The sequence below is a fragment of the Gallus gallus genome, chromosome Z (genome assembly GCF_016699485.2).
Source record: "Gallus gallus isolate bGalGal1 chromosome Z, bGalGal1.mat.broiler.GRCg7b, whole genome shotgun sequence".
In the NCBI taxonomy this organism is placed as follows: Eukaryota; Metazoa; Chordata; class Aves; order Galliformes; family Phasianidae; genus Gallus; species Gallus gallus.
Window position 1 is genome coordinate 61,642,805 of NC_052572.1, and position 25,272 is coordinate 61,668,076.

The 25,272-nt window shown below is 58.7% G+C and overlaps 4 protein-coding genes and 1 non-coding gene across 5 annotated transcripts; all 5 read right to left on the minus strand.

The window, feature by feature from the left end:
• Positions 1-168: 168 nt before the first annotated feature.
• On the minus strand, positions 169-6,056 carry LOC107049085 (PHD finger protein 7-like). Its single transcript, XM_040655964.2, has 9 exons — positions 3,327-6,056; positions 2,897-2,988; positions 2,708-2,809; positions 2,325-2,449; positions 1,988-2,150; positions 1,790-1,896; positions 1,455-1,568; positions 1,185-1,303; positions 169-1,019 (listed from the first exon to the last, which is right to left on the minus strand). Exons 1-9 carry the CDS (start codon positions 3,994-3,996, stop codon positions 538-540), a joined length of 1,974 nt encoding a protein of 657 aa, XP_040511898.1. The 5' UTR covers positions 3,997-6,056; the 3' UTR covers positions 169-537.
• On the minus strand, positions 4,505-4,582 carry MIR7479-1 (microRNA 7479-1). Its single transcript, NR_105646.1, has one exon. It is a non-coding gene; the product is annotated as a microRNA 7479-1 (primary transcript).
• A 413-nt stretch (positions 6,057-6,469) lies between the features above and the next one.
• Positions 6,470-10,909, minus strand: LOC101748373 (PHD finger protein 7-like). Its single transcript, XM_040655965.1, has 9 exons — positions 9,628-10,909; positions 9,198-9,289; positions 9,009-9,110; positions 8,626-8,750; positions 8,289-8,451; positions 8,091-8,197; positions 7,756-7,869; positions 7,486-7,604; positions 6,470-7,320 (listed from the first exon to the last, which is right to left on the minus strand). Exons 1-9 carry the CDS (start codon positions 10,295-10,297, stop codon positions 6,839-6,841), a joined length of 1,974 nt encoding a protein of 657 aa, XP_040511899.1. The 5' UTR covers positions 10,298-10,909; the 3' UTR covers positions 6,470-6,838.
• Positions 10,910-13,095: 2,186 nt separating this feature from the next.
• On the minus strand, positions 13,096-18,120 carry LOC101748432 (PHD finger protein 7-like). The gene is made up of 9 exons (XM_025145200.3): positions 15,946-18,120; positions 15,516-15,607; positions 15,327-15,428; positions 14,944-15,068; positions 14,607-14,769; positions 14,409-14,515; positions 14,074-14,187; positions 13,804-13,922; positions 13,096-13,638 (listed from the first exon to the last, which is right to left on the minus strand). The coding sequence occupies exons 1-9, from the start codon at positions 16,613-16,615 to the stop codon at positions 13,157-13,159; spliced, it is 1,974 nt and encodes a 657-aa protein (XP_025000968.2). The 5' UTR covers positions 16,616-18,120; the 3' UTR covers positions 13,096-13,156.
• A 2,267-nt stretch (positions 18,121-20,387) lies between these two features.
• LOC101747920 (translation initiation factor IF-2-like) lies at positions 20,388-22,523 on the minus strand. The gene is made up of 6 exons (XM_040655878.1): positions 22,275-22,523; positions 21,835-21,926; positions 21,646-21,747; positions 21,263-21,387; positions 20,926-21,088; positions 20,388-20,834 (listed from the first exon to the last, which is right to left on the minus strand). Exons 1-6 carry the CDS (start codon positions 22,462-22,464, stop codon positions 20,388-20,390), a joined length of 1,119 nt encoding a protein of 372 aa, XP_040511812.1. The 5' UTR covers positions 22,465-22,523.
• Positions 22,524-25,272: the final 2,749 nt, after the last annotated feature.

A 25,272-nucleotide genomic window follows, 5' to 3' on the forward strand; every position in this document is an offset into this window, starting at 1 on the left:
TGGGTCTGTGGGTCCCTGCCCCCGTTATATCACAGCAGCTGGCTGAACTGGGCTGTAAACTGTTGGCACCCCTCTGTAGCCTCTTTTGTTCGGACTGGTGGGCCTGTGGGCTCGCAGCCCTCTGTCACAGGCACAGATAAATCTAAAGATAACTCCACCTGGGAAGGTGCTGGGGAGAAGACAACGCTGCGGTCTCAGCCCCTAACAGTGCCCACCGCAGGACAAGCAGAGAAGAATGAAGCCAACACATGTGGAGTATGTTGAAGGTTTATTTTCTTAGCTGCTTGGAACCACAGCCATCACGTGGGGATGGGACACGGCCGCTTCTGCACCGTCTTTGGGACTGGCTGTGGGGACGTCTTCTCTGATGCTGGTGGCTATGGGGACGTCTTCTCTGTTGCTGCACCTGAGAGAGGCTTTGTGCCCGGGCTGGTCCACTGAAGAATGAAGCCAATATGTGTGGACTCTCTTCACGGTTTATTTTCTTTGCCGCTTGGAAGCACAACCGTCACGTGGGGATGGAACAGGGTGGCTGCTTCAGCGCCGCCTTTGGGACCGGCTGCGGGGACGTCTTCTGCGATGTTGGGCCCGGGAGCGGCTTGGTGCCCGGGCCGGTCCCCGCTGCCTGGACCGGCTCCCACGGCCTCCTCGGGGCCGGCTGCGGGAAGTCGAAGCGCGACGCCCCACTGGGGATCGGCTTCGAGTGTGGGCCCGCCCTCGCTGCCTGGATTGCCTCCTGCGTGCAGGCAGAGGGGAAGCCCTCGAGGACCTCGGTGGTGCTGGTCTGGCCGAGGTGCGAGTGCTGCTCTGAGCACCTCGGGCTGTTGTACGGCTGGTGCCACGGCATCTTCGGGGCCGACTCTGGGAGCCTGAGGCCCGACCTTGCAATGGGGAACGGCTTCTTGTGCGGCCAGTCCCCCGCTGCCTGGGATGCTTTCTGGGTGCAGCTGCCGGGGATGGCCCCGGTGCCATCTGGCTGGAAGTGCTGGGGATGCCGAGGTCGTAGTTGCGGCGGGACGCTGTAGGGAGAGACAGGAAGGTCAGCAGGATGAACCTCCAGCCCCAGGGCAAGACCGGCTGCCATCCCCCATGGGGCACAGAGACTGTGGCAAGGCCACCCTGAGCACCCATTGCCAGGCCTTGCCTGGCCCCAGTCCCGCGGCACGCAGCTCTTTGCCTCTTACCAATGGCCTCACCAGCACAGGTATCGCACTCCCAGGTGCCTCCTCTGCTGTACCAGTAGGAGCAGTACCAGTGCGTGCCATTTGCGGCACAGGAGCGGCAGAGGAGCAGCTGCCAGAGCCTGGGGAAGCAAATGGGTTGTGGCTGTGAGGACGAAGTGAAGTGAGGCAGGGAGCAGCCAGCATGGCTCTGCTGCTCAGTCTTTGCTCCCCCAGCCTGTGGTGAGGCTGAGATCCCACACAGAGCCCCAGAGGACTGCAGAGGTCACTCACCCCTGTTCCTCTGCCTCCTCCCTGCCTCTTCGGTAATAGCAGATGCTGACATCACAGCGCCTGTGCCTTTCTCGCAGCGCCTGGTACGCTTCATCGTCCCACCAAGATGGTCGTCTGCCAGAGAAGAGGGGGAATGTGATGAGCCCCCGCTACCGTAGGCGTGAGGCAGATCCAGGGCATCCCTGCTCATCCACCTTGAGCTCATTCCCAGTTTCTCCATGAAGCTGAGACCAACGCTCGCAGGGTGGCAAGGGACCCGGCCTGCCAGGGCAGCTCCTGGGCAGGCACAGCACCTGCGCCTGAGTGTCCGCAGAGCCGGGCAGAAGGACACTAACCTGACTGGAATTTGGATCCCCAGCTTAGCCATTTTGGCACGGAATCGCGCTTTTCCTCTGCAGACAGGGCAGACGAAGAGCATGGTGGCAGCATGCATGGCCTGTTTCTGCAGGAGAAGCACAAGCAGCATGAGCGTGAGCGAGGCTGGGTGCTGCTGAGCACTGGCCGTGCCCACCGGGCGAGGGGAGGGCTCCTACCCTGATGCAGCCCCGGTGGAACCAGGCCTGTTTGCACGTCGGGCACACCATGGTGTGGTAGGACGTGCTGTCCCCCACGGGCTCCAGGCAGATGACGCAGAGAGTGTTGTGAGATGGAGCTGCCTCCGCTGCCTGCCGAGGGCGATGCTCACAGCAGAAGGACCTGGGCAGGAGGACAGAAGGGGTGGGCAAGGTGAGAAGTGCTGTGAGGAGGGCAGAGAACCAGGAAGGAGCACCAGGCCTGGGCTGTGGCAGGGTGCTGGGAGGTGTGGCTGCATGTTCGTCCCTGGGAGGAACAGGGAGGAACGGCAGCTTGGCTGCTGCTGACAGCCCTTACCTGTGCTGCCCAAAGTACTGCGTGACGCATTCCCCCTTCTCGGCGCAGGGCAGATGGAAGCTGCGCTCACAGCCTGTCTCTGCGCAGCTGATGGCAGCTCCCTTCCCACGACAGACAAAGCAGCGCTGGAAAGAGCAAAGCAGCCCCCATCAGTGATGGGCTCAGGGCCTCCGCGGCCGGCCCCACTGCTCTGGGCAGGGCACAGGGTGTGGGCACTGCTGCCTCACACTCTGCGGAGCGGCCAGGCAGACAAGGCTCGTTTGCTGTGGTGGGCCTATGTCCTGGAGCCGGTTGGAAGGGCCGCAATCACTTTTTCTGGGCCAAGGTGAAGCTGGTGTGAGTCTCTGCCAGCACCAACCTCCCTGTTCTGTTCAGGTCCTCACCTTCTGGTCTGCCAGCTGGATTGTGTGCTGGATGGCATCCGGGGGGAAGCCAAAAATTCCCCCCGTAGGGCGTTTCCATTTCAAAAGGCCGTTGGCAAAGAACTGTAGGAGAGAAAAGAGCGGGATCTCGTGAAGCCAGAAAGCAAGTGAGCATCCCCGGCAGGAGCCCTAGCTCTGGAGGGAACTCACCAAGCAGAAGCGGTGGGCACAGAGCCCACCATCGGCAGATGTCTGCCCGCAGATGTCCAGGTCGACCCGTGCCCTGCGGCACAGCATGCACACTGGAGAGGAAGGAGAGAGCAACCGTGAGCAGCGGTGAGCACCTGGCAGGGCCGGGTGTCCCTGGGGGCTGTCCCCGGGGCCTGCTCCAGGCCTGCTGTGTCGGCTGAGGGGTAGGGCTGGAGGGGGTGGAGGGGAAGGGGGCATCGCAGGTCCAGCAGTCCCAGTGAGCAGCCATAGCCGAAGCTGTGCCCCCTGCCCAAGGAGCAGAACGGCCCCGCCTGCCCGCAGCACTGGGGAGCCCCTGCCCGCCCCTTCCTCTCCTCCCAGCCGCAGGCAGACCCCAAGCAGCCCTGTGCCTGGCAGCAGGGAGCCACGTGCAGGGATACGGTGCTCCCACCTGGCTTCCCAGACTTGGGGGCCTCCTTCTTCCTTCCAGACATGTTCGGCATCGATGGCGAGAAACAAGAGAGTCGCTGCTCTCTCCACGCCTCACCAGGCCGCACTGAGCACGGCCCCAGCCCAGCAGCCTTTGCTCTGCTCCCAGCCCCGCGTGTCACAATGGCCGCTCCCTGACACCACTGTGACATCACGGCCACCACCTCACAGGGCTGAGGGCGTGGCACCCACACAAGAGGGCAGCAGCTCCTGTGGGCAGCACAGAGCGTTGGGCCCGGTGCTTGCATCAGCAGGGTGCTTGCATCAGCAGGGTGCTTGCACCAGCAGGGAGCAAGCATGGCCTCCCTCAGGCCTTTCGCACCGCGCTTGTGCCGGGGCGTCACAGCAGAGAGTCTAGTAAAGGTCTGCGGGTCGACAGCACAGCCAGCATTTCTAGTGCGTGTGCTGACTGACTTTCCGTGGTCTGATGGTGAGAGGACAAGGGGGAGCGGTTTTGACCTGAGAAAAGTGGAGGCCAGGGGAACTGTGAGAGGGAATTCCTCACTCGGAGGGTGGTGAGGCCCTGGCACAGCTGCCCAGAGAGGCCGTGGGTGCCCATCCCTGCAGACACTCCAGGCCAGGTTGGACAGGGCCCTGTTCCAACCTGACCTGCTGGGTGGCAGCGCTCCCATGGCAGGCACTTGGGCTTGGGTGGGTTTTAGGATCCTTTCCTATCCAAGCCTTCACACATCAAAGCTTCAACCCTCATACAATTCCCCGAGGCAAAGTGGCATAGGAAGGGCATGATTCCCTTCAAGCCTGCATACAAAGTGCTTCAGGCAAACTTCCGAGGTCTGCTTTCTTTGACCTGCTGGCAGGTCAACGGGCACCATGCCAGAGACAGGAGAGGAGCTGTCCCTTGTCCAGGGCTGCAGTCCTAGAGTCACACTGGAGCATCCCTGCTCATCCAGCTGATGGGAGAGCCCCCACGTCTAGAGAGCCTCCCTCTGTGGAGATGTTCAAGGCCTCACTGGTTAGGGCTCCAAGCAGCCTGACCTAGTGGGTGGCAACCAACGCACTGCAGGAGTTTGGAACCTGATGGACTTTAATGTCCCTTCCAACCCAAGCCATTCCAGGATCCTGCGATTCAAAATGTCTATCAGATCCAGCATTAAGCCAGGCGACTAAGCCACCTACCCAGCCAGTCATGACATGACATCTACAAAGGCTACCACAGTAGTCAAGCACTGTTTTTTCTTAGCAAATCTCTGCTTACTACTCTGGATAATTTTTTTTTTTTTTTTCCTTTTTTTCCGCCTGCTTCAAGATGATATCCAGAATAAGTAGTTCTAACACTTTCCCCGGGATGGATGGGAGACTGACTGGCCTATAGTTGCCTGAGTCCCTCTTGCTGATCTTTCTGAAGATTAAAATGACATTGGCTATCCTCCAGTCTTCAGGCATCTCTCCTGTTCTCCATGACTTTTCACAGATGATAGACGGCTGGTCTGTAAACGCACGCTGCTGGCTCACGTCCAGCTTCTCATCTAGCAGGACCGCCAAGCCCTTCTCCACAGGGGCTGCTCTCAAGGAGATCCTCCCCAAGCCTATAGAGATACCTGGGTTTTCCCCGGCCCAAGTGCGACACCTTGCATCTGGCCTTGTTGAAGCTCATGAGCTTCACGTGGACCCACTTCTCCAGTGTGCCCAAGGCCCTCTGGATGCCTTTCCTTCCTTCCGGTGTATCAATTGCACTGCTCAGCTTGGTGTCGTCTACACACTTGCTGAGGGTGCACTCGATTCCATCGTCTGTGTCACTGATAAAACTGGGGAAGAGCGCCGGTCCCAAGGACGACCGGTGACCAGCTTCCACCAGACATTGAACCATCAATCGCAACCCTGTGGCTGCGACCAGCCAACCAGTTCTTAGTTCATTGAACAGTCCATCTTTCCAATCCGTGCCTCTCCAATTTAGAGAGAAGGATGTGGTGAGGGACCATGTCAAAGGCTTTGCAGAAGTCCAGGAAGATGGCATCCGTCACCCTTCCCCTGTTCACTGTTGCCGTCACTCCATCACAGGAGGCCACCAGATTGGTCAGGCACGATCTGCCCTTGGTGAAGCCACGCTGGCTGCCTCGGATCACCTCTTTGTCTCCTATGTGCCTTAACATGGTAACCAGGAGGATCTGCTCCACGATCTTCCCAGGCACAGAGGTGAGGCTCACCAGCCCGTAGTTCCCTGAGTCATCCTTTCTCCCTTTCTTAAAAATGGGAGTAACGTCTCCCTTTTTCCAGTCATTGGGGATTTCACCCAACAGCCATGGTTTGTCCAAGACGATGGAGGGCGGCTCGGCAACCACATCAGCCCTCTCTCTCAGAGCCCTAGGATGGATATCATCTGGCCCCACGGGCTCACTTTCATGCATGCAGCTTCATGAGGAGGTCTTGCACTTGTTCCGTTGGAACAGTGGGATGTAACCCACTCCTCTCACCCACACCTAGAGCATTATTTCAAGGATCGATAGCAAGAGGAGTGAAATGAACACAGAATAGCGCCATAGAAACTAGCATATGACCTCAGTTTACATGGCAAGTAGTATAGGAATGAAGAAAATTTTAAGTGTTTGGCACATGGCCAAGGGAAAATCACTGACACTGCTGACAGATGCTCAGTAAGTAAGCGTTTCTACAGCACTCCTGTATTTCTGCTAACATCTTAGCTGTGTCCTTTTCTGTTTCAGTCTGTTCTCCTGTCCTCATCCTGGATGAGGAGCTACGAGATATGGTTTAGTGGCTTGTGGTAGCAAGGGTAATGGGAGGACGATTGGACTAGCTGATCTTGCAGGTCCCTTCCAACCTTGTGATTCTATGATTCTGTGATTCTATGATCTGGGAAACCGTCTTTCCTCCTCACATCATTGCCACTGTTTTGGTGTCAGGCCTGTCTCCCGTCTCCGTGCCCTTCCCCAGTTTTCTCCTTTCCCCTTTCCCGGGGTGTGGGTCTGTGGGTCCCTGCCCCCGTTATATCACAGCAGCTGGCTGAACTGGGCTGTAAACTGTTGGCACCCCTCTGTAGCCTCTTTTGTTCGGACTGGTGGGCCTGTGGGCTCGCAGCCCTCTGTCACAGGCACAGATAAATCTAAAGATAACTCCACCTGGGAAGGTGCTGGGGAGAAGACAACGCTGCGGTCTCAGCCCCTAACAGTGCCCACCGCAGGACAAGCAGAGAAGAATGAAGCCAACACATGTGGAGTATGTTGAAGGTTTATTTTCTTAGCTGCTTGGAACCACAGCCATCACGTGGGGATGGGACACGGCCGCTTCTGCACCGTCTTTGGGACTGGCTGTGGGGACGTCTTCTCTGATGCTGGTGGCTATGGGGACGTCTTCTCTGTTGCTGCACCTGAGAGAGGCTTTGTGCCCGGGCTGGTCCACTGAAGAATGAAGCCAATATGTGTGGACTCTCTTCACGGTTTATTTTCTTTGCCGCTTGGAAGCACAACCGTCACGTGGGGATGGAACAGGGTGGCTGCTTCAGCGCCGCCTTTGGGACCGGCTGCGGGGACGTCTTCTGCGATGTTGGGCCCGGGAGCGGCTTGGTGCCCGGGCCGGTCCCCGCTGCCTGGACCGGCTCCCACGGCCTCCTCGGGGCCGGCTGCGGGAAGTCGAAGCGCGACGCCCCACTGGGGATCGGCTTCGAGTGTGGGCCCGCCCTCGCTGCCTGGATTGCCTCCTGCGTGCAGGCAGAGGGGAAGCCCTCGAGGACCTCGGTGGTGCTGGTCTGGCCGAGGTGCGAGTGCTGCTCTGAGCACCTCGGGCTGTTGTACGGCTGGTGCCACGGCATCTTCGGGGCCGACTCTGGGAGCCTGAGGCCCGACCTTGCAATGGGGAACGGCTTCTTGTGCGGCCAGTCCCCCGCTGCCTGGGATGCTTTCTGGGTGCAGCTGCCGGGGATGGCCCCGGTGCCATCTGGCTGGAAGTGCTGGGGATGCCGAGGTTGTAGTTGCGGCGGGACGCTGTAGGGAGAGACAGGAAGGTCAGCAGGATGAACCTCCAGCCCCAGGGCAAGACCGGCTGCCATCCCCCATGGGGCACAGAGACTGTGGCAAGGCCACCCTGAGCACCCATTGCCAGGCCTTGCCTGGCCCCAGTCCCGCGGCACGCAGCTCTTTGCCTCTTACCAATGGCCTCACCAGCACAGGTATCGCACTCCCAGGTGCCTCCTCTGCTGTACCAGTAGGAGCAGTACCAGTGCGTGCCATTTGCGGCACAGGAGCGGCAGAGGAGCAGCTGCCAGAGCCTGGGGAAGCAAATGGGTTGTGGCTGTGAGGACGAAGTGAAGTGAGGCAGGGAGCAGCCAGCATGGCTCTGCTGCTCAGTCTTTGCTCCCCCAGCCTGTGGTGAGGCTGAGATCCCACACAGAGCCCCAGAGGACTGCAGAGGTCACTCACCCCTGTTCCTCTGCCTCCTCCCTGCCTCTTCGGTAATAGCAGATGCTGACATCACAGCGCCTGTGCCTTTCTCGCAGCGCCTGGTACGCTTCATCGTCCCACCAAGATGGTCGTCTGCCAGAGAAGAGGGGGAATGTGATGAGCCCCCGCTACCGTAGGCGTGAGGCAGATCCAGGGCATCCCTGCTCATCCACCTTGAGCTCATTCCCAGTTTCTCCATGAAGCTGAGACCAACGCTCGCAGGGTGGCAAGGGACCCGGCCTGCCAGGGCAGCTCCTGGGCAGGCACAGCACCTGCGCCTGAGTGTCCGCAGAGCCGGGCAGAAGGACACTAACCTGACTGGAATTTGGATCCCCAGCTTAGCCATTTTGGCACGGAATCGCGCTTTTCCTCTGCAGACAGGGCAGACGAAGAGCATGGTGGCAGCATGCATGGCCTGTTTCTGCAGGAGAAGCACAAGCAGCATGAGCGTGAGCGAGGCTGGGTGCTGCTGAGCACTGGCCGTGCCCACCGGGCGAGGGGAGGGCTCCTACCCTGATGCAGCCCCGGTGGAACCAGGCCTGTTTGCACGTCGGGCACACCATGGTGTGGTAGGACGTGCTGTCCCCCACGGGCTCCAGGCAGATGACGCAGAGAGTGTTGTGAGATGGAGCTGCCTCCGCTGCCTGCCGAGGGCGATGCTCACAGCAGAAGGACCTGGGCAGGAGGACAGAAGGGGTGGGCAAGGTGAGAAGTGCTGTGAGGAGGGCAGAGAACCAGGAAGGAGCACCAGGCCTGGGCTGTGGCAGGGTGCTGGGAGGTGTGGCTGCATGTTCGTCCCTGGGAGGAACAGGGAGGAACGGCAGCTTGGCTGCTGCTGACAGCCCTTACCTGTGCTGCCCAAAGTACTGCGTGACGCATTCCCCCTTCTCGGCGCAGGGCAGATGGAAGCTGCGCTCACAGCCTGTCTCTGCGCAGCTGATGGCAGCTCCCTTCCCACGACAGACAAAGCAGCGCTGGAAAGAGCAAAGCGGCCCCCATCAGTGATGGGCTCAGGGCCTCCGCGGCCGGCCCCACTGCTCTGGGCAGGGCACAGGGTGTGGGCACTGCTGCCTCACACTCTGCGGAGCGGCCAGGCAGACAAGGCTCGTTTGCTGTGGTGGGCCTATGTCCTGGAGCCGGTTGGAAGGGCCGCAATCACTTTTTCTGGGCCAAGGTGAAGCTGGTGTGAGTCTCTGCCAGCACCAACCTCCCTGTTCTGTTCAGGTCCTCACCTTCTGGTCTGCCAGCTGGATTGTGTGCTGGATGGCATCCGGGGGGAAGCCAAAAATTCCCCCCGTAGGGCGTTTCCATTTCAAAAGGCCGTTGGCAAAGAACTGTAGGAGAGAAAAGAGCGGGATCTCGTGAAGCCAGAAAGCAAGTGAGCATCCCCGGCAGGAGCCCTAGCTCTGGAGGGAACTCACCAAGCAGAAGCGGTGGGCACAGAGCCCACCATCGGCAGATGTCTGCCCGCAGATGTCCGGGTCGACCCGTGCCCTGCGGCACAGCATGCACACTGGAGAGGAAGGAGAGAGCAACCGTGAGCAGCGGTGAGCACCTGGCAGGGCCGGGTGTCCCTGGGGGCTGTCCCCGGGGCCTGCTCCAGGCCTGCTGTGTCGGCTGAGGGGTAGGGCTGGAGGGGGTGGAGGGGAAGGGGGCATCGCAGGTCCAGCAGTCCCAGTGAGCAGCCATAGCCGAAGCTGTGCCCCCTGCCCAAGGAGCAGAACGGCCCCGCCTGCCCGCAGCACTGGGGAGCCCCTGCCCGCCCCTTCCTCTCCTCCCAGCCGCAGGCAGACCCCAAGCAGCCCTGTGCCTGGCAGCCGGGAGCCACGTGCAGGGATACGGTGCTCCCACCTGGCTTCCCAGACTTGGGGGCCTCCTTCTTCCTTCCAGACATGTTCGGCATCGATGGCGAGAAACAAGAGAGTCGCTGCTCTCTCCACGCCTCACCAGGCCGCACTGAGCACGGCCCCAGCCCAGCAGCCTTTGCTCTGCTCCCAGCCCCGCGTGTCACAATGGCCGCTCCCTGACACCACTGTGACATCACGGCCACCACCTCACAGGGCTGAGGGCGTGGCACCCACACAAGAGGGCAGCAGCTCCTGTGGGCAGCACAGAGCGTTGGGCCCGGTGCTTGCATCAGCAGGGTGCTTGCATCAGCAGGGTGCTTGCACCAGCAGGGAGCAAGCATGGCCTCCCTCAGGCCTTTCGCACCGCGCTTGTGCCGGGGCGTCACAGCAGAGAGTCTAGTAAAGGTCTGCGGGTCGACAGCACAGCCAGCATTTCTAGTGCGTGTGCTGACTGACTTTCCGTGGTCTGATGGTGAGAGGACAAGGGGGAGCGGTTTTGACCTGAGAAAAGTGGAGGCCAGGGGAACTGTGAGAGGGAATTCCTCACTCGGAGGGTGGTGAGGCCCTGGCACAGCTGCCCAGAGAGGCCGTGGGTGCCCATCCCTGCAGACACTCCAGGCCAGGTTGGACAGGGCCCTGTTCCAACCTGACCTGCTGGGTGGCAGCGCTCCCATGGCAGGCACTTGGGCTTGGGTGGGTTTTAGGATCCTTTCCTATCCAAGCCTTCACACATCAAAGCTTCAACCCTCATACAATTCCCCGAGGCAAAGTGGCATAGGAAGGGCATGATTCCCTTCAAGCCTGCATACAAAGTGCTTCAGGCAAACTTCCGAGGTCTGCTTTCTTTGACCTGCTGGCAGGTCAACGGGCACCGTGCCAGAGACAGGAGAGGAGCTGTCCCTTGTCCAGGGCTGCAGTCCTAGAGTCACACTGGAGCATCCCTGCTCATCCAGCTGATGGGAGAGCCCCCACGTCTAGAGAGCCTCCCTCTGTGGAGATGTTCAAGGCCTCACTGGTTAGGGCTCCAAGCAGCCTGACCTAGTGGGTGGCAACCAACGCACTGCAGGAGTTTGGAACCTGATGGACTTTAATGTCCCTTCCAACCCAAGCCATTCCAGGATCCTGCGATTCAAAATGTCTATCAGATCCAGCATTAAGCCAGGCGACTAAGCCACCTACCCAGCCAGTCATGACATGACATCTACAAAGGCTACCACAGTAGTCAAGCACTGTTTTTTCTTAGCAAATCTCTGCTTACTACTCTGGATAATTTTTTTTTTTTTTTTCCTTTTTTTCCGCCTGCTTCAAGATGATATCCAGAATAAGTAGTTCTAACACTTTCCCCGGGATGGATGGGAGACTGACTGGCCTATAGTTGCCTGAGTCCCTCTTGCTGATCTTTCTGAAGATTAAAATGACATTGGCTATCCTCCAGTCTTCAGGCATCTCTCCTGTTCTCCATGACTTTTCACAGATGATAGACGGCTGGTCTGTAAACGCACGCTGCTGGCTCACGTCCAGCTTCTCATCTAGCAGGACCGCCAAGCCCTTCTCCACAGGGGCTGCTCTCAAGGAGATCCTCCCCAAGCCTATAGAGATACCTGGGTTTTCCCCGGCCCAAGTGCGACACCTTGCATCTGGCCTTGTTGAAGCTCATGAGCTTCACGTGGACCCACTTCTCCAGTGTGCCCAAGGCCCTCTGGATGCCTTTCCTTCCTTCCGGTGTATCAATTGCACTGCTCAGCTTGGTGTCGTCTACACACTTGCTGAGGGTGCACTCGATTCCATCGTCTGTGTCACTGATAAAACTGGGGAAGAGCGCCGGTCCCAAGGACGACCCTTGGGGGGCGCCACCGGTGACCAGCTTCCACCCAGACATAGAACCATCAATCGCAACCCTGTGGCTGCGACCAGCCAACCAGTTCTTAGTTCATTGAACAGTCCATCTTTCCAATCCGTGCCTCTCCAATTTAGAGAGAAGGATGTGGTGAGGGACCATGTCAAAGGCTTTGCAGAAGTCCAGGAAGATGGCATCCGTCACCCTTCCCCTGTTCACTGTTGCCGTCACTCCATCACAGGAGGCCACCAGATTGGTCAGGCACGATCTGCCCTTGGTGAAGCCACGCTGGCTGCCTCGGATCACCTCTTTGTCTCCTATGTGCCTTAACATGGTAACCAGGAGGATCTGCTCCATGATCTTCCCAGGCACAGAGGTGAGGCTCACCAGCCCGTAGTTCCCTGAGTCATCCTTTCTCCCTTTCTTAAAAATGGGAGTAACGTCTCCCTTTTTCCAGTCATTGGGGATTTCACCCAACAGCCATGGTTTGTCCAAGACGATGGAGGGCGGCTCGGCAACCACATCAGCCCTCTCTCTCAGAGCCCTAGGATGGATATCATCTGGCCCCACGGGCTCACTTTCATGCATGCAGCTTCATGAGGAGGTCTTGCACTTGTTCCGTTGGAACAGTGGGATGTAACCCACTCCTCTCACCCACACCTAGAGCATTATTTCAAGGATCGATAGCAAGAGGAGTGAAATGAACACAGAATAGCGCCATAGAAACTAGCATATGACCTCAGTTTACATGGCAAGTAGTATAGGAATGAAGAAAATTTTAAGTGTTTGGCACATGGCCAAGGGAAAATCACTGACACTGCTGACAGATGCTCAGTAAGTAAGCGTTTCTACAGCACTCCTGTATTTCTGCTAACATCTTAGCTGTGTCCTTTTCTGTTTCAGTCTGTTCTCCTGTCCTCATCCTGGATGAGGAGCTACGAGATATGGTTTAGTGGCTTGTGGTAGCAAGGGTAATGGGAGGACGATTGGACTAGCTGATCTTGCAGGTCCCTTCCAACCTTGTGATTCTATGATTCTGTGATTCTATGATCTGGGAAACCGTCTTTCCTCCTCACATCATTGCCACTGTTTTGGTGTCAGGCCTGTCTCCCGTCTCCGTGCCCTTCCCCAGTTTTCTCCTTTCCCCTTTCCCGGGTTGTGGGTCTGTGGGTCCCTGCCCCCGTTATATCACAGCAGCTGGCTGAACTGGGCTGTAAACTGTTGGCACCCCTCTGTAGCCCCTTTTGTTCGGACTGGTGGGCCTGTGGGCTCGCAGCCCTCTGTCACAGGCACAGATAAATCTAAAGATAACTCCACCTGGGAAGGTGCTGGGGAGAAGACAACGCTGCGGTCTCAGCCCCTAACAGTGCCCACCGCAGGACAAGCAGAGAAGAATGAAGCCAACACATGTGGAGTATGTTGAAGGTTTATTTTCTTAGCTGCTTGGAACCACAGCCATCACGTGGGGATGGGACACGGCCGCTTCTGCACCGTCTTTGGGACTGGCTGTGGGGACGTCTTCTCTGATGCTGGTGGCTATGGGGACGTCTTCTCTGTTGCTGCACCTGAGAGAGGCTTTGTGCCCGGGCTGGTCCACTGAAGAATGAAGCCAATATGTGTGGACTCTCTTCACGGTTTATTTTCTTTGCTGCTTGGAAGCACAACCGTCACGTGGGGATGGAACAGGGTGGCTGCTTCAGCGCCGCCTTTGGGACCGGCTGCGGGGACGTCTTCTGCGATGTTGGGCCCGGGAGCGGCTTGGTGCCCGGGCCGGTCCCCGCTGCCTGGACCGGCTCCCACGGCCTCCTCGGGGCCGGCTGCGGGAAGTCGAAGCGCGACGCCCCACTGGGGATCGGCTTCGAGTGTGGGCCCGCCCTCGCTGCCTGGATTGCCTCCTGCGTGCAGGCAGAGGGGAAGCCCTCGAGGACCTCGGTGGTGCTGGTCTGGCCGAGGTGCGAGTGCTGCTCTGAGCACCTCGGGCTGTTGTACGGCTGGTGCCACGGCATCTTCGGGGCCGACTCTGGGAGCCTGAGGCCCGACCTTGCAATGGGGAACGGCTTCTTGTGCGGCCAGTCCCCCGCTGCCTGGGATGCTTTCTGGGTGCAGCTGCCGGGGATGGCCCCGGTGCCATCTGGCTGGAAGTGCTGGGGATGCCGAGGTCGTAGTTGCGGCGGGACGCTGTAGGGAGAGACAGGAAGGTCAGCAGGATGAACCTCCAGCCCCAGGGCAAGACCGGCTGCCATCCCCCATGGGGCACAGAGACTGTGGCAAGGCCACCCTGAGCACCCATTGCCAGGCCTTGCCTGGCCCCAGTCCCGCGGCACGCAGCTCTTTGCCTCTTACCAATGGCCTCACCAGCACAGGTATCGCACTCCCAGGTGCCTCCTCTGCTGTACCAGTAGGAGCAGTACCAGTGCGTGCCATTTGCGGCACAGGAGCGGCAGAGGAGCAGCTGCCAGAGCCTGGGGAAGCAAATGGGTTGTGGCTGTGAGGACGAAGTGAACTGAGGCAGGGAGCAGCCAGCATGGCTCTGCTGCTCAGTCTTTGCTCCCCCAGCCTGTGGTGAGGCTGAGATCCCACACAGAGCCCCAGAGGACTGCAGAGGTCACTCACCCCTGTTCCTCTGCCTCCTCCCTGCCTCTTCGGTAATAGCAGATGCTGACGTCACAGCGCCTGTGCCTTTCTCGCAGCGCCTGGTACGCTTCATCGTCCCACCAAGATGGTCGTCTGCCAGAGAAGAGGGGGAATGTGATGAGCCCCCGCTACCGTAGGCGTGAGGCAGATCCAGGGCATCCCTGCTCATCCACCTTGAGCTCATTCCCAGTTTCTCCATGAAGCTGAGACCAACGCTCGCAGGGTGGCAAGGGACCCGGCCTGCCAGGGCAGCTCCTGGGCAGGCACAGCACCTGCGCCTGAGTGTCCGCAGAGCCGGGCAGAAGGACACTAACCTGACTGGAATTTGGATCCCCAGCTTAGCCATTTTGGCACGGAATCGCGCTTTTCCTCTGCAGACAGGGCAGACGAAGAGCATGGTGGCAGCATGCATGGCCTGTTTCTGCAGGAGAAGCACAAGCAGCATGAGCGTGAGCGAGGCTGGGTGCTGCTGAGCACTGGCCGTGCCCACCGGGCGAGGGGAGGGCTCCTACCCTGATGCAGCCCCGGTGGAACCAGGCCTGTTTGCACGTCGGGCACACCATGGTGTGGTAGGACGTGCTGTCCCCCACGGGCTCCAGGCAGATGACGCAGAGAGTGTTGTGAGATGGAGCTGCCTCCGCTGCCTGCCGAGGGCGATGCTCACAGCAGAAGGACCTGGGCAGGAGGACAGAAGGGGTGGGCAAGGTGAGAAGTGCTGTGAGGAGGGCAGAGAACCAGGAAGGAGCACCAGGCCTGGGCTGTGGCAGGGTGCTGGGAGGTGTGGCTGCATGTTCGTCCCTGGGAGGAACAGGGAGGAACGGCAGCTTGGCTGCTGCTGACAGCCCTTACCTGTGCTGCCCAAAGTACTGCGTGACGCATTCCCCCTTCTCGGCGCAGGGCAGATGGAAGCTGCGCTCACAGCCTGTCTCTGCGCAGCTGATGGCAGCTCCCTTCCCACGACAGACAAAGCAGCGCTGGAAAGAGCAAAGCAGCCCCCATCAGTGATGGGCTCAGGGCCTCCGCGGCCGGCCCCACTGCTCTGGGCAGGGCACAGGGTGTGGGCACTGCTGCCTCACACTCTGCGGAGCGGCCAGGCAGACAAGGCTCGTTTGCTGTGGTGGGCCTATGTCCTGGAGCCGGTTGGAAGGGCCGCAATCACTTTTTCTGGGCCAAGGTGAAGCTGGTGTGAGTCTCTGCCAGCACCAACCTCCCTGTTCTGTTCAGGTCCTCACCTTCTGGTCTGCCAGCTGGATTGTGTGCTGGATGGCATCCGGGGGGAAGCCAAAAATTCCCCCCGTAGGGCGTTTCCATTTCAAAAGGCCGTTGGCAAAGAACTGTAGGAGAGAAAAGAGCGGGATCTCGTGAAGCCAGAAAGCAAGTGAGCATCCCCGGCAGGAGCCCTAGCTCTGGAGGGAACTCACCAAGCAGAAGCGGTGGGCACAGAGCCCACCATCGGCAGATGTCTGCCCGCAGATGTCCGGGTCGACCCGTGCCCTGCGGCACAGCATGCACACTGGAGAGGAAGGAGAGAGCAACCGTGAGCAGCGGTGAGCACCTGGCAGGGCCGGGTGTCCCTGGGGGCTGTCCCCGGGGCCTGCTCCAGGCCTGCTGTGTCGGCTGAGGGGTAGGGCTGGAGGGGGTGGAGGGGAAGGGGGCATCGCAGGTCCAGCAGTCCCAGTGAGCAGCCATAGCCGAAGCTGTGCCCCCTGCCCAAGGAGCAGAACGGCCCCGCCTGCCCGCAGCACTGGGGAGCCCCTGCCCGCCCCTTCCTCTCCTCCCAGCCGCAGGCAGACCCCAAGCAGCCCTGTGCCTGGCAGCAGGGAGCCACGTGCAGGGATACGGTGCTCCCACCTGGCTTCCCAGACTTGGGGGCCTCCTTCTTCCTTCCAGACATGTTCGGCATCGATGGCGAGAAACAAGAGAGTCGCTGCTCTCTCCACGCCTCACCAGGCCGCACTGAGCACGGCCCCAGCCCAGCAGCCTTTGCTCTGCTCCCAGCCCCGCGTGTCACAATGGCCGCTCCCTGACACCACTGTGACATCACGGCCACCACCTCACAGGGCTGAGGGCGTGGCACCCACACAAGAGGGCAGCAGCTCCTGTGGGCAGCACAGAGCGTTGGGCCCGGTGCTTGCATCAGCAGGGTGCTTGCATCAGCAGGGTGCTTGCACCAGCAGGGAGCAAGCATGGCCTCCCTCAGGCCTTTCGCACCGCGCTTGTGCCGGGGCGTCACAGCAGAGAGTCTAGTAAAGGTCTGCGGGTCGACAGCACAGCCAGCATTTCTAGTGCGTGTGCTGACTGACTTTCCATGGTCTGATGGTGAGAGGACAAGGGGGAGCGGTTTTGACCTGAGAAAAGTGGAGGCCAGGGGAACTGTGAGAGGGAATTCCTCACTCGGAGGGTGGTGAGGCCCTGGCACAGCTGCCCAGAGAGGCCGTGGGTGCCCATCCCTGCAGACACTCCAGGCCAGGTTGGACAGGGCCCTGTTCCAACCTGACCTGCTGGGTGGCAGCGCTCCCATGGCAGGCACTTGGGCTTGGGTGGGTTTTAGGATCCTTTCCTATCCAAGCCTTCACACATCAAAGCTTCAACCCTCATACAATTCCCCGAGGCAAAGTGGCATAGGAAGGGCATGATTCCCTTCAAGCCTGCATACAAAGTGCTTCAGGCAAACTTCCGAGGTCTGCTTTCTTTGACCTGCTGGCAGGTCAACGGGCACCATGCCAGAGACAGGAGAGGAGCTGTCCCTTGTCCAGGGCTGCAGTCCTAGAGTCACACTGGAGCATCCCTGCTCATCCAGCTGATGGGAGAGCCCCCACGTCTAGAGAGCCTCCCTCTGTGGAGATGTTCAAGGCCTCACTGGTTAGGGCTCCAAGCAGCCTGACCTAGTGGGTGGCAACCAACGCACTGCAGGAGTTTGGAACCTGATGGACTTTAATGTCCCTTCCAACCCAAGCCATTCCAGGATCCTGCGATTCAAAATGTCTATCAGATCCAGCATTAAGCCAGGCTACTAAGCCACCTACCCAGCCAGTCATGACATGACATCTACAAAGGCTACCACAGTAGTCAAGCACTGTTTTTTCTTAGCAAATCTCTGCTTACTACTCTGGATAATTTTTTTTTTTTTTTCCTTTTTTTCCGCCTGCTTCAAGATGATATCCAGAATAAGTAGTTCTAACACTTTCCCCGGGATGGATGGGAGACTGACTGGCCTATAGTTGCCTGAGTCCCTCTTGCTGATCTTTCTGAAGATTAAAATGACATTGGCTATCCTCCAGTCTTCAGGCATCTCTCCTGTTCTCCATGACTTTTCACAGATGATAGACGGCTGGTCTGTAAACGCACGCTGCTGGCTCACGTCCAGCTTCTCATCTAGCAGGACCGCCAAGCCCTTCTCCACAGGGGCTGCTCTCAAGGAGATCCTCCCCAAGCCTATAGAGATACCTGGGTTTTCCCCGGCCCAAGTGCGACACCTTGCATCTGGCCTTGTTGAAGCTCATGAGCTTCACGTGGACCCACTTCTCCAGTGTGCCCAAGGCCCTCTGGATGCCTTTCCTTCCTTCCGGTGTATCAATTGCACTGCTCAGCTTGGTGTCGTCTACACACTTGCTGAGGGTGCACTCGATTCCATCGTCTGTGTCACTGATAAAACTGGGGAAGAGCGCCGGTCCCAAGGACGACCCTTGGGGGGCGCCACCGGTGACCAGCTTCCACCCAGACATAGAACCATCAATCGCAACCCTGTGGCTGCGACCAGCCAACCAGTTCTTAGTTCATTGAACAGTCCATCTTTCCAATCCGTGCCTCTCCAATTTAGAGAGAAGGATGTGGTGAGGGACCATGTCAAAGGCTTTGCAGAAGTCCAGGAAGATGGCATCCGTCACCCTTCCCCTGTTCACTGTTGCCGTCACTCCATCACAGGAGGCCACCAGATTGGTCAGGCACGATCTGCCCTTGGTGAAGCCACGCTGGCTGCCTCGGATCACCTCTTTGTCTCCTATGTGCCTTAACATGGTAACCAGGAGGATCTGCTCCACGATCTTCCCAGGCACAGAGGTGAGGCTCACCAGCCCGTAGTTCCCTGAGTCATCCTTTCTCCCTTTCTTAAAAATGGGAGTAACGTCTCCCTTTTTCCAGTCATTGGGGATTTCACCCAACAGCCATGGTTTGTCCAAGACGATGGAGGGCGGCTCGGCAACCACATCAGCCCTCTCTCTCAGAGCCCTAGGATGGATATCATCTGGCCCCACGGGCTCACTTTCATGCATTCAGCTTCATGAGGAGGTCTTGCACTTGTTCCGTTGGAACAGTGGGATGTAACCCACTCCTCTCACCCACACCTAGAGCATTATTTCAAGGATCGATAGCAAGAGGAGTGAAATGAACACAGAATAGCGCCATAGAAACTAGCATATGACCTCAGTTTACATGGCAAGTAGTATAGGAATGAAGAAGATTTTAAGTGTTTGGCACATGGCCAAGGGAAAATCACTGACACTGCTGACAGATGCTCAGTAAGTAAGCGTTTCTACAGCACTCCTGTATTTCTGCTAACATCTTAGCTGTGTCCTTTTCTGTTTCAGTCTGTTCTCCTGTCCTCATCCTGGATGAGGAGCTACGAGATATGGTTTAGTGGCTTGTGGTAGCAAGGGTAATGGGAGGACGATTGGACTAGCTGATCTTGCAGGTCCCTTCCAACCTTGTGATTCTATGATTCTGTGATTCTATGATCTGGGAAACCGTCTTTCCTCCTCACATCATTGCCACTGTTTTGGTTTCAGGCCTGTCTCCCGTCTCCGTGCCCTTCCCCAGTTTTCCCCTTTCCCCTTTCCCGGGGTTGTGGGTCTGTGGGTCCCTGCCCCCGTTATATCACAGCAGCTGGCTGAACTGGGCTGTAAACTGTTGGCACCCCTCTGTAGCCCCTTTTGTTCGGACTGGTGGGCCTGTGGGCTCGCAGCCCTCTGTCACAGGCACAGATAAATCTAAAGATAACTCCACCTGGGAAGGTGCTGGGGAGAAGACAACGCTGCGGTCTCAGCCCCTAACAGTGCCCACCGCAGGACAAGCAGAGAAGAATGAAGCCAACACATGTGGAGTATGTTGAAGGTTTATTTTCTTAGCTGCTTGGAACCACAGCCATCACGTGGGGATGGGACACGGCCGCTTCTGCACCGTCTTTGGGACTGGCTGTGGGGACGTCTTCTCTGATGCTGGTGGCTATGGGGACGTCTTCTCTGTTGCTGCACCTGAGAGAGGCTTTGTGCCCGGGCTGGTCCACTGAAGAATGAAGCCAATATGTGTGGACTCTCTTCACGGTTTATTTTCTTTGCCGCTTGGAAGCACAACCGTCACGTGGGGATGGAACAGGGTGGCTGCTTCAGCGCCGCCTTTGGGACCGGCTGCGGGGACGTCTTCTGCGATGTTGGGCCCGGGAGCGGCTTGGTGCCCGGGCCGGTCCCCGCTGCCTGGACCGGCTCCCACGGCCTCCTCGGGGCCGGCTGCGGGAAGTCGAAGCGCGACGCCCCACTGGGGATCGGCTTCGAGTGTGGGCCCGCCCTCGCTGCCTGGATTGCCTCCTGCGTGCAGGCAGAGGGGAAGCCCTCGAGGACCTCGGTGGTGCTGGTCTGGCCGAGGTGCGAGTGCTGCTCTGAGCACCTCGGGCTGTTGTACGGCTGGTGCCACGGCATCTTCGGGGCCGACTCTGGGAGCCTGAGGCCCGACCTTGCAATGGGGAACGGCTTCTTGTGCGGCCAGTCCCCCGCTGCCTGGGATGCTTTCTGGGTGCAGCTGCCGGGGATGGCCCCGGTGCCATCTGGCTGGAAGTGCTGGGGATGCCGAGGTCGTAGTTGCGGCGGGACGCTGTAGGGAGAGACAGGAAGGTCAGCAGGATGAACCTCCAGCCCCAGGGCAAGACCGGCTGCCATCCCCCATGGGGCACAGAGACTGTGGCAAGGCCACCCTGAGCACCCATTGCCAGGCCTTGCCTGGCCCCAGTCCCGCGGCACGCAGCTCTTTGCCTCTTACCAATGGCCTCACCAGCACAGGTATCGCACTCCCAGGTGCCTCCTCTGCTGTACCAGTAGGAGCAGTACCAGTGCGTGCCATTTGCGGCACAGGAGCGGCAGAGGAGCAGCTGCCAGAGCCTGGGGAAGCAAATGGGTTGTGGCTGTGAGGACGAAGTGAACTGAGGCAGGGAGCAGCCAGCATGGCTCTGCTGCTCAGTCTTTGCTCCCCCAGCCTGTGGTGAGGCTGAGATCCCACACAGAGCCCCAGAGGACTGCAGAGGTCACTCACCCCTGTTCCTCTGCCTCCTCCCTGCCTCTTCGGTAATAGCAGATGCTGACGTCACAGCGCCTGTGCCTTTCTCGCAGCGCCTGGTACGCTTCATCAGTCCCACCAAGATGGTCGTCTGCCAGAGAAGAGGGGGAATGTGATGAGCCCCCGCTACCGTAGGCGTGAGGCAGATCCAGGGCATCCCTGCTCATCCACCTTGAGCTCATTCCCAGTTTCTCCATGAAGCTGAGACCAACGCTCGCAGGGTGGCAAGGGACCCGGCCTGCCAGGGCAGCTCCTGGGCAGGCACAGCACCTGCGCCTGAGTGTCCGCAGAGCCGGGCAGAAGGACACTAACCTGACTGGAATTTGGATCCCCAGCTTAGCCATTTTGGCACGGAATCGCGCTTTTCCTCTGCAGACAGGGCAGACGAAGAGCATGGTGGCAGCATGCATGGCCTGTTTCTGCAGGAGAAGCACAAGCAGCATGAGCGTGAGCGAGGCTGGGTGCTGCTGAGCACTGGCCGTGCCCACCGGGCGAGGGGAGGGCTCCTACCCTGATGCAGCCCCGGTGGAACCAGGCCTGTTTGCACGTCGGGCACACCATGGTGTGGTAGGACGTGCTGTCCCCCACGGGCTCCAGGCAGATGACGCAGAGAGTGTTGTGAGATGGAGCTGCCTCCGCTGCCTGCCGAGGGCGATGCTCACAGCAGAAGGACCTGGGCAGGAGGACAGAAGGGGTGGGCAAGGTGAGAAGTGCTGTGAGGAGGGCAGAGAACCAGGAAGGAGCACCAGGCCTGGGCTCTGGCAGGGTGCTGGGAGGTGTGGCTGCATGGTCGTCCCTGGGAGGAACAGGGAGGAACGGCAGCTTGGCTGCTGCTGACAGCCCTTACCTGTGCTGCCCAAAGTACTGCGTGACGCATTCCCCCTTCTCGGCGCAGGGCAGATGGAAGCTGCGCTCACAGCCTGTCTCTGCGCAGCTGATGGCAGCTCCCTTCCCACGACAGACAAAGCAGCGCTGGAAAGAGCAAAGCAGCCCCCATCAGTGATGGGCTCAGGGCCTCCGCGGCCGGCCCCACTGCTCTGGGCAGGGCACAGGGTGTGGGCACTGCTGCCTCACACTCTGCGGAGCGGCCAGGCAGACAAGGCTCGTTTGCTGTGGTGGGCCTATGTCCTGGAGCCGGTTGGAAGGGCCGCAATCACTTTTTCTGGGCCAAGGTGAAGCTGGTGTGAGTCTCTGCCAGCACCAACCTCCCTGTTCTGTTCAGGTCCTCACCTTCTGGTCTGCCAGCTGGATTGTGTGCTGGATGGCATCCGGGGGGAAGCCAAAAATTCCCCCCGTAGGGCGTTTCCATTTCAAAAGGCCGTTGGCAAAGAACTGTAGGAGAGAAAAGAGCGGGATCTCGTGAAGCCAGAAAGCAAGGGAGCATCCCCGGCAGGAGCCCTAGCTCTGGAGGGAACTCACCAAGCAGAAGCGGTGGGCACAGAGCCCACCATCGGCAGATGTCTGCCCGCAGATGTCCGGGTCGACCCGTGCCCTGCGGCACAGCATGCACACTGGAGAGGAAGGAGAGAGCAACCGTGAGCAGCGGTGAGCACCTGGCAGGGCCGGGTGTCCCTGGGGGCTGTCCCCGGGGCCTGCTCCAGGCCTGCTGTGTCGGCTGAGGGGTAGGGCTGGAGGGGGTGGAGGGGGTGGAGGGGAAGGGGGCATCGCAGGTCCAGCAGTCCCAGTGAGCAGCCATAGCCGAAGCTGTGCCCCCTGCCCAAGGAGCAGAACGGCCCCGCCTGCCCGCAGCACTGGGGAGCCCCTGCCCGCCCCTTTCCTCTCCTCCCAGCCGCAGGCAGACCCCAAGCAGCCCTGTGCCTGGCAGCAGGGAGCCACGTGCAGGGATACGGTGCTCCCACCTGGCTTCCCAGACTTGGGGGCCTCCTTCTTCCTTCCAGACATGTTCGGCATCGATGGCGAGAAACAAGAGAGTCGCTGCTCTCTCCACGCCTCACCAGGCCGCACTGAGCACGGCCCCAGCCCAGCAGCCTTTGCTCTGCTCCCAGCCCCGCGTGTCACAATGGCCGCTCCCTGACACCACTGTGACATCACGGCCACCACCTCACAGGGCTGAGGGCGTGGCACCCACACAAGAGGGCAGCAGCTCCTGTGGGCAGCACAGAGCGTTGGGCCCGCTGCTTGCATCAGCAGGGTGCTTGCATCAGCAGGGTGCTTGCATCAGCAGGGTGCTTGCACCAGCAGGGAGCAAGCATGGCCTCCCTCAGGCCTTTCGCACCGCGCTTGTGCCGGGGCGTCACAGCAGAGAGTCTAGTAAAGGTCTGCGGGTCGACAGCACAGCCAGCATTTCTAGTGCGTGTGCTGACTGACTTTCCATGGTCTGATGGTGAGAGGACAAGGGGGAGCGGTTTTGACCTGAGAAAAGTGGAGGCCAGGGGAACTGTGAGAGGGAATTCCTCACTCGGAGGGTGGTGAGGCCCTGGCACAGCTGCCCAGAGAGGCCGTGGGTGCCCATCCCTGCAGACACTCCAGGCCAGGTTGGACAGGGCCCTGTTCCAACCTGACCTGCTGGGTGGCAGCGCTCCCATGGCAGGCACTTGGGCTTGGGTGGGTTTTAGGATCCTTTCCTATCCAAGCCTTCACACATCAAAGCTTCAACCCTCATACAATTCCCCGAGGCAAAGTGGCATAGGAAGGGCATGATTCCCTTCAAGCCTGCATACGAAGTGCTTCAGGCAAACTTCCGAGGTCTGCTTTCTTTGACCTGCTGGCAGGTCAACGGGCACCATGCCAGAGACAGGAGAGGAGCTGTCCCTTGTCCAGGGCTGCAGTCCTAGAGTCACACTGGAGCATCCCTGCTCATCCAGCTGATGGGAGAGCCCCCACGTCTAGAGAGCCTCCCTCTGTGGAGATGTTCAAGGCCTCACTGGTTAGGGCTCCAAGCAGCCTGACCTAGTGGGTGGCAACCAACGCACTGCAGGAGTTTGGAACCTGATGGACTTTAATGTCCCTTCCAACCCAAGCCATTCCAGGATCCTGCGATTCAAAATGTCTATCAGATCCAGCATTAAGCCAGGCTACTAAGCCACCTACCCAGCCAGTCATGACATGACATCTACAAAGGCTACCACAGTAGTCAAGCACTGTTTTTTCTTAGCAAATCTCTGCTTACTACTCTGGATAATTATTTTTTTTTTCCTTTTTTTCCGCCTGCTTCAAGATGATATCCAGAATAAGTAGTTCTAACACTTTCCCCGGGATGGATGGGAGACTGACTGGCCTATAGTTGCCTGAGTCCCTCTTGCTGATCTTTCTGAAGATTAAAATGACATTGGCTATCCTCCAGTCTTCAGGCATCTCTCCTGTTCTCCATGACTTTTCACAGATGATAGACGGCTGGTCTGTAAACGCACGCTGCTGGCTCACGTCCAGCTTCTCATCTAGCAGGACCGCCAAGCCCTTCTCCACAGGGGCTGCTCTCAAGGAGATCCTCCCCAAGCCTATAGAGATACCTGGGTTTTCCCCGGCCCAAGTGCGACACCTTGCATCTGGCCTTGTTGAAGCTCATGAGCTTCACGTGGACCCACTTCTCCAGTGTGCCCAAGGCCCTCTGGATGCCTTTCCTTCCTTCCGGTGTATCAATTGCACTGCTCAGCTTGGTGTTGTCTACACACTTGCTGAGGGTGCACTCGATTCCATCGTCTGTGTCACTGATAAAACTGGGGAAGAGCGCCGGTCCCAAGGACGACCCTTGGGGGGCGCCACCGGTGACCAGCTTCCACCCAGACATAGAACCATCAATCGCAACCCTGTGGCTGCGACCAGCCAACCAGTTCTTAGTTCATTGAACAGTCCATCTTTCCAATCCGTGCCTCTCCAATTTAGAGAGAAGGATATGGTGAGGGACCATGTCAAAGGCTTTGCAGAAGTCCAGGAAGATGGCATCCGTCACCCTTCCCCTGTTCACTGTTGCCGTCACTCCATCACAGGAGGCCACCAGATTGGTCAGGCACGATCTGCCCTTGGTGAAGCCACGCTGGCTGCCTCGGATCACCTCTTTGTCTCCTATGTGCCTTAACATGGTAACCAGGAGGATCTGCTCCATGATCTTCCCAGGCACAGAGGTGAGGCTCAGCAGCCCGTAGTTCCCTGAGTCATCCTTTCTCCCTTTCTTAAAAATGGGAGTAACGTCTCCCTTTTTCCAGTCATTGGGGATTTCACCCAACAGCCATGGTTTGTCCAAGACGATGGAGGGCGGCTCGGCAACCACATCAGCCCTCTCTCTCAGAGCCCTAGGATGGATATCATCTGGCCCCACGGGCTCACTTTCATGCATTCAGCTTCATGAGGAGGTCTTGCACTTGTTCCGTTGGAACAGTGGGATGTAACCCACTCCTCTCACCCACACCTAGAGCATTATTTCAAGGATCGATAGCAAGAGGAGTGAAATGAACACAGAATAGCGCCATAGAAACTAGCATATGACCTCAGTTTACATGGCAAGTAGTGTAGGAATGAAGAAAATTTTAAGTGTTTGGCACATGGCCAAGGGAAAATCACTGACACTGCTGACAGATGCTCAGTAAGTAAGCGTTTCTACAGCACTCCTGTATTTCTGCTAACATCTTAGCTGTGTCCTTTTCTGTTTCAGTCTGTTCTCCTGTCCTCATCCTGGAGGAGGAGCTACGAGATATGGTTTAGTGGCTTGTGGTAGCAAGGGTAATGGGAGGACGATTGGACTAGCTGATCTTGCAGGTCCCTTCCAACCTTGTGATTCTATGATTCTGTGATTCTATGATCTGGGAAACCGTCTTTCCTCCTCACATCATTGCCACTGTTTTGGTTTCAGGCCTGTCTCCTGTCTCCGTGCCCTTCCCCAGTTTTCTCCTTTCCCCTTTC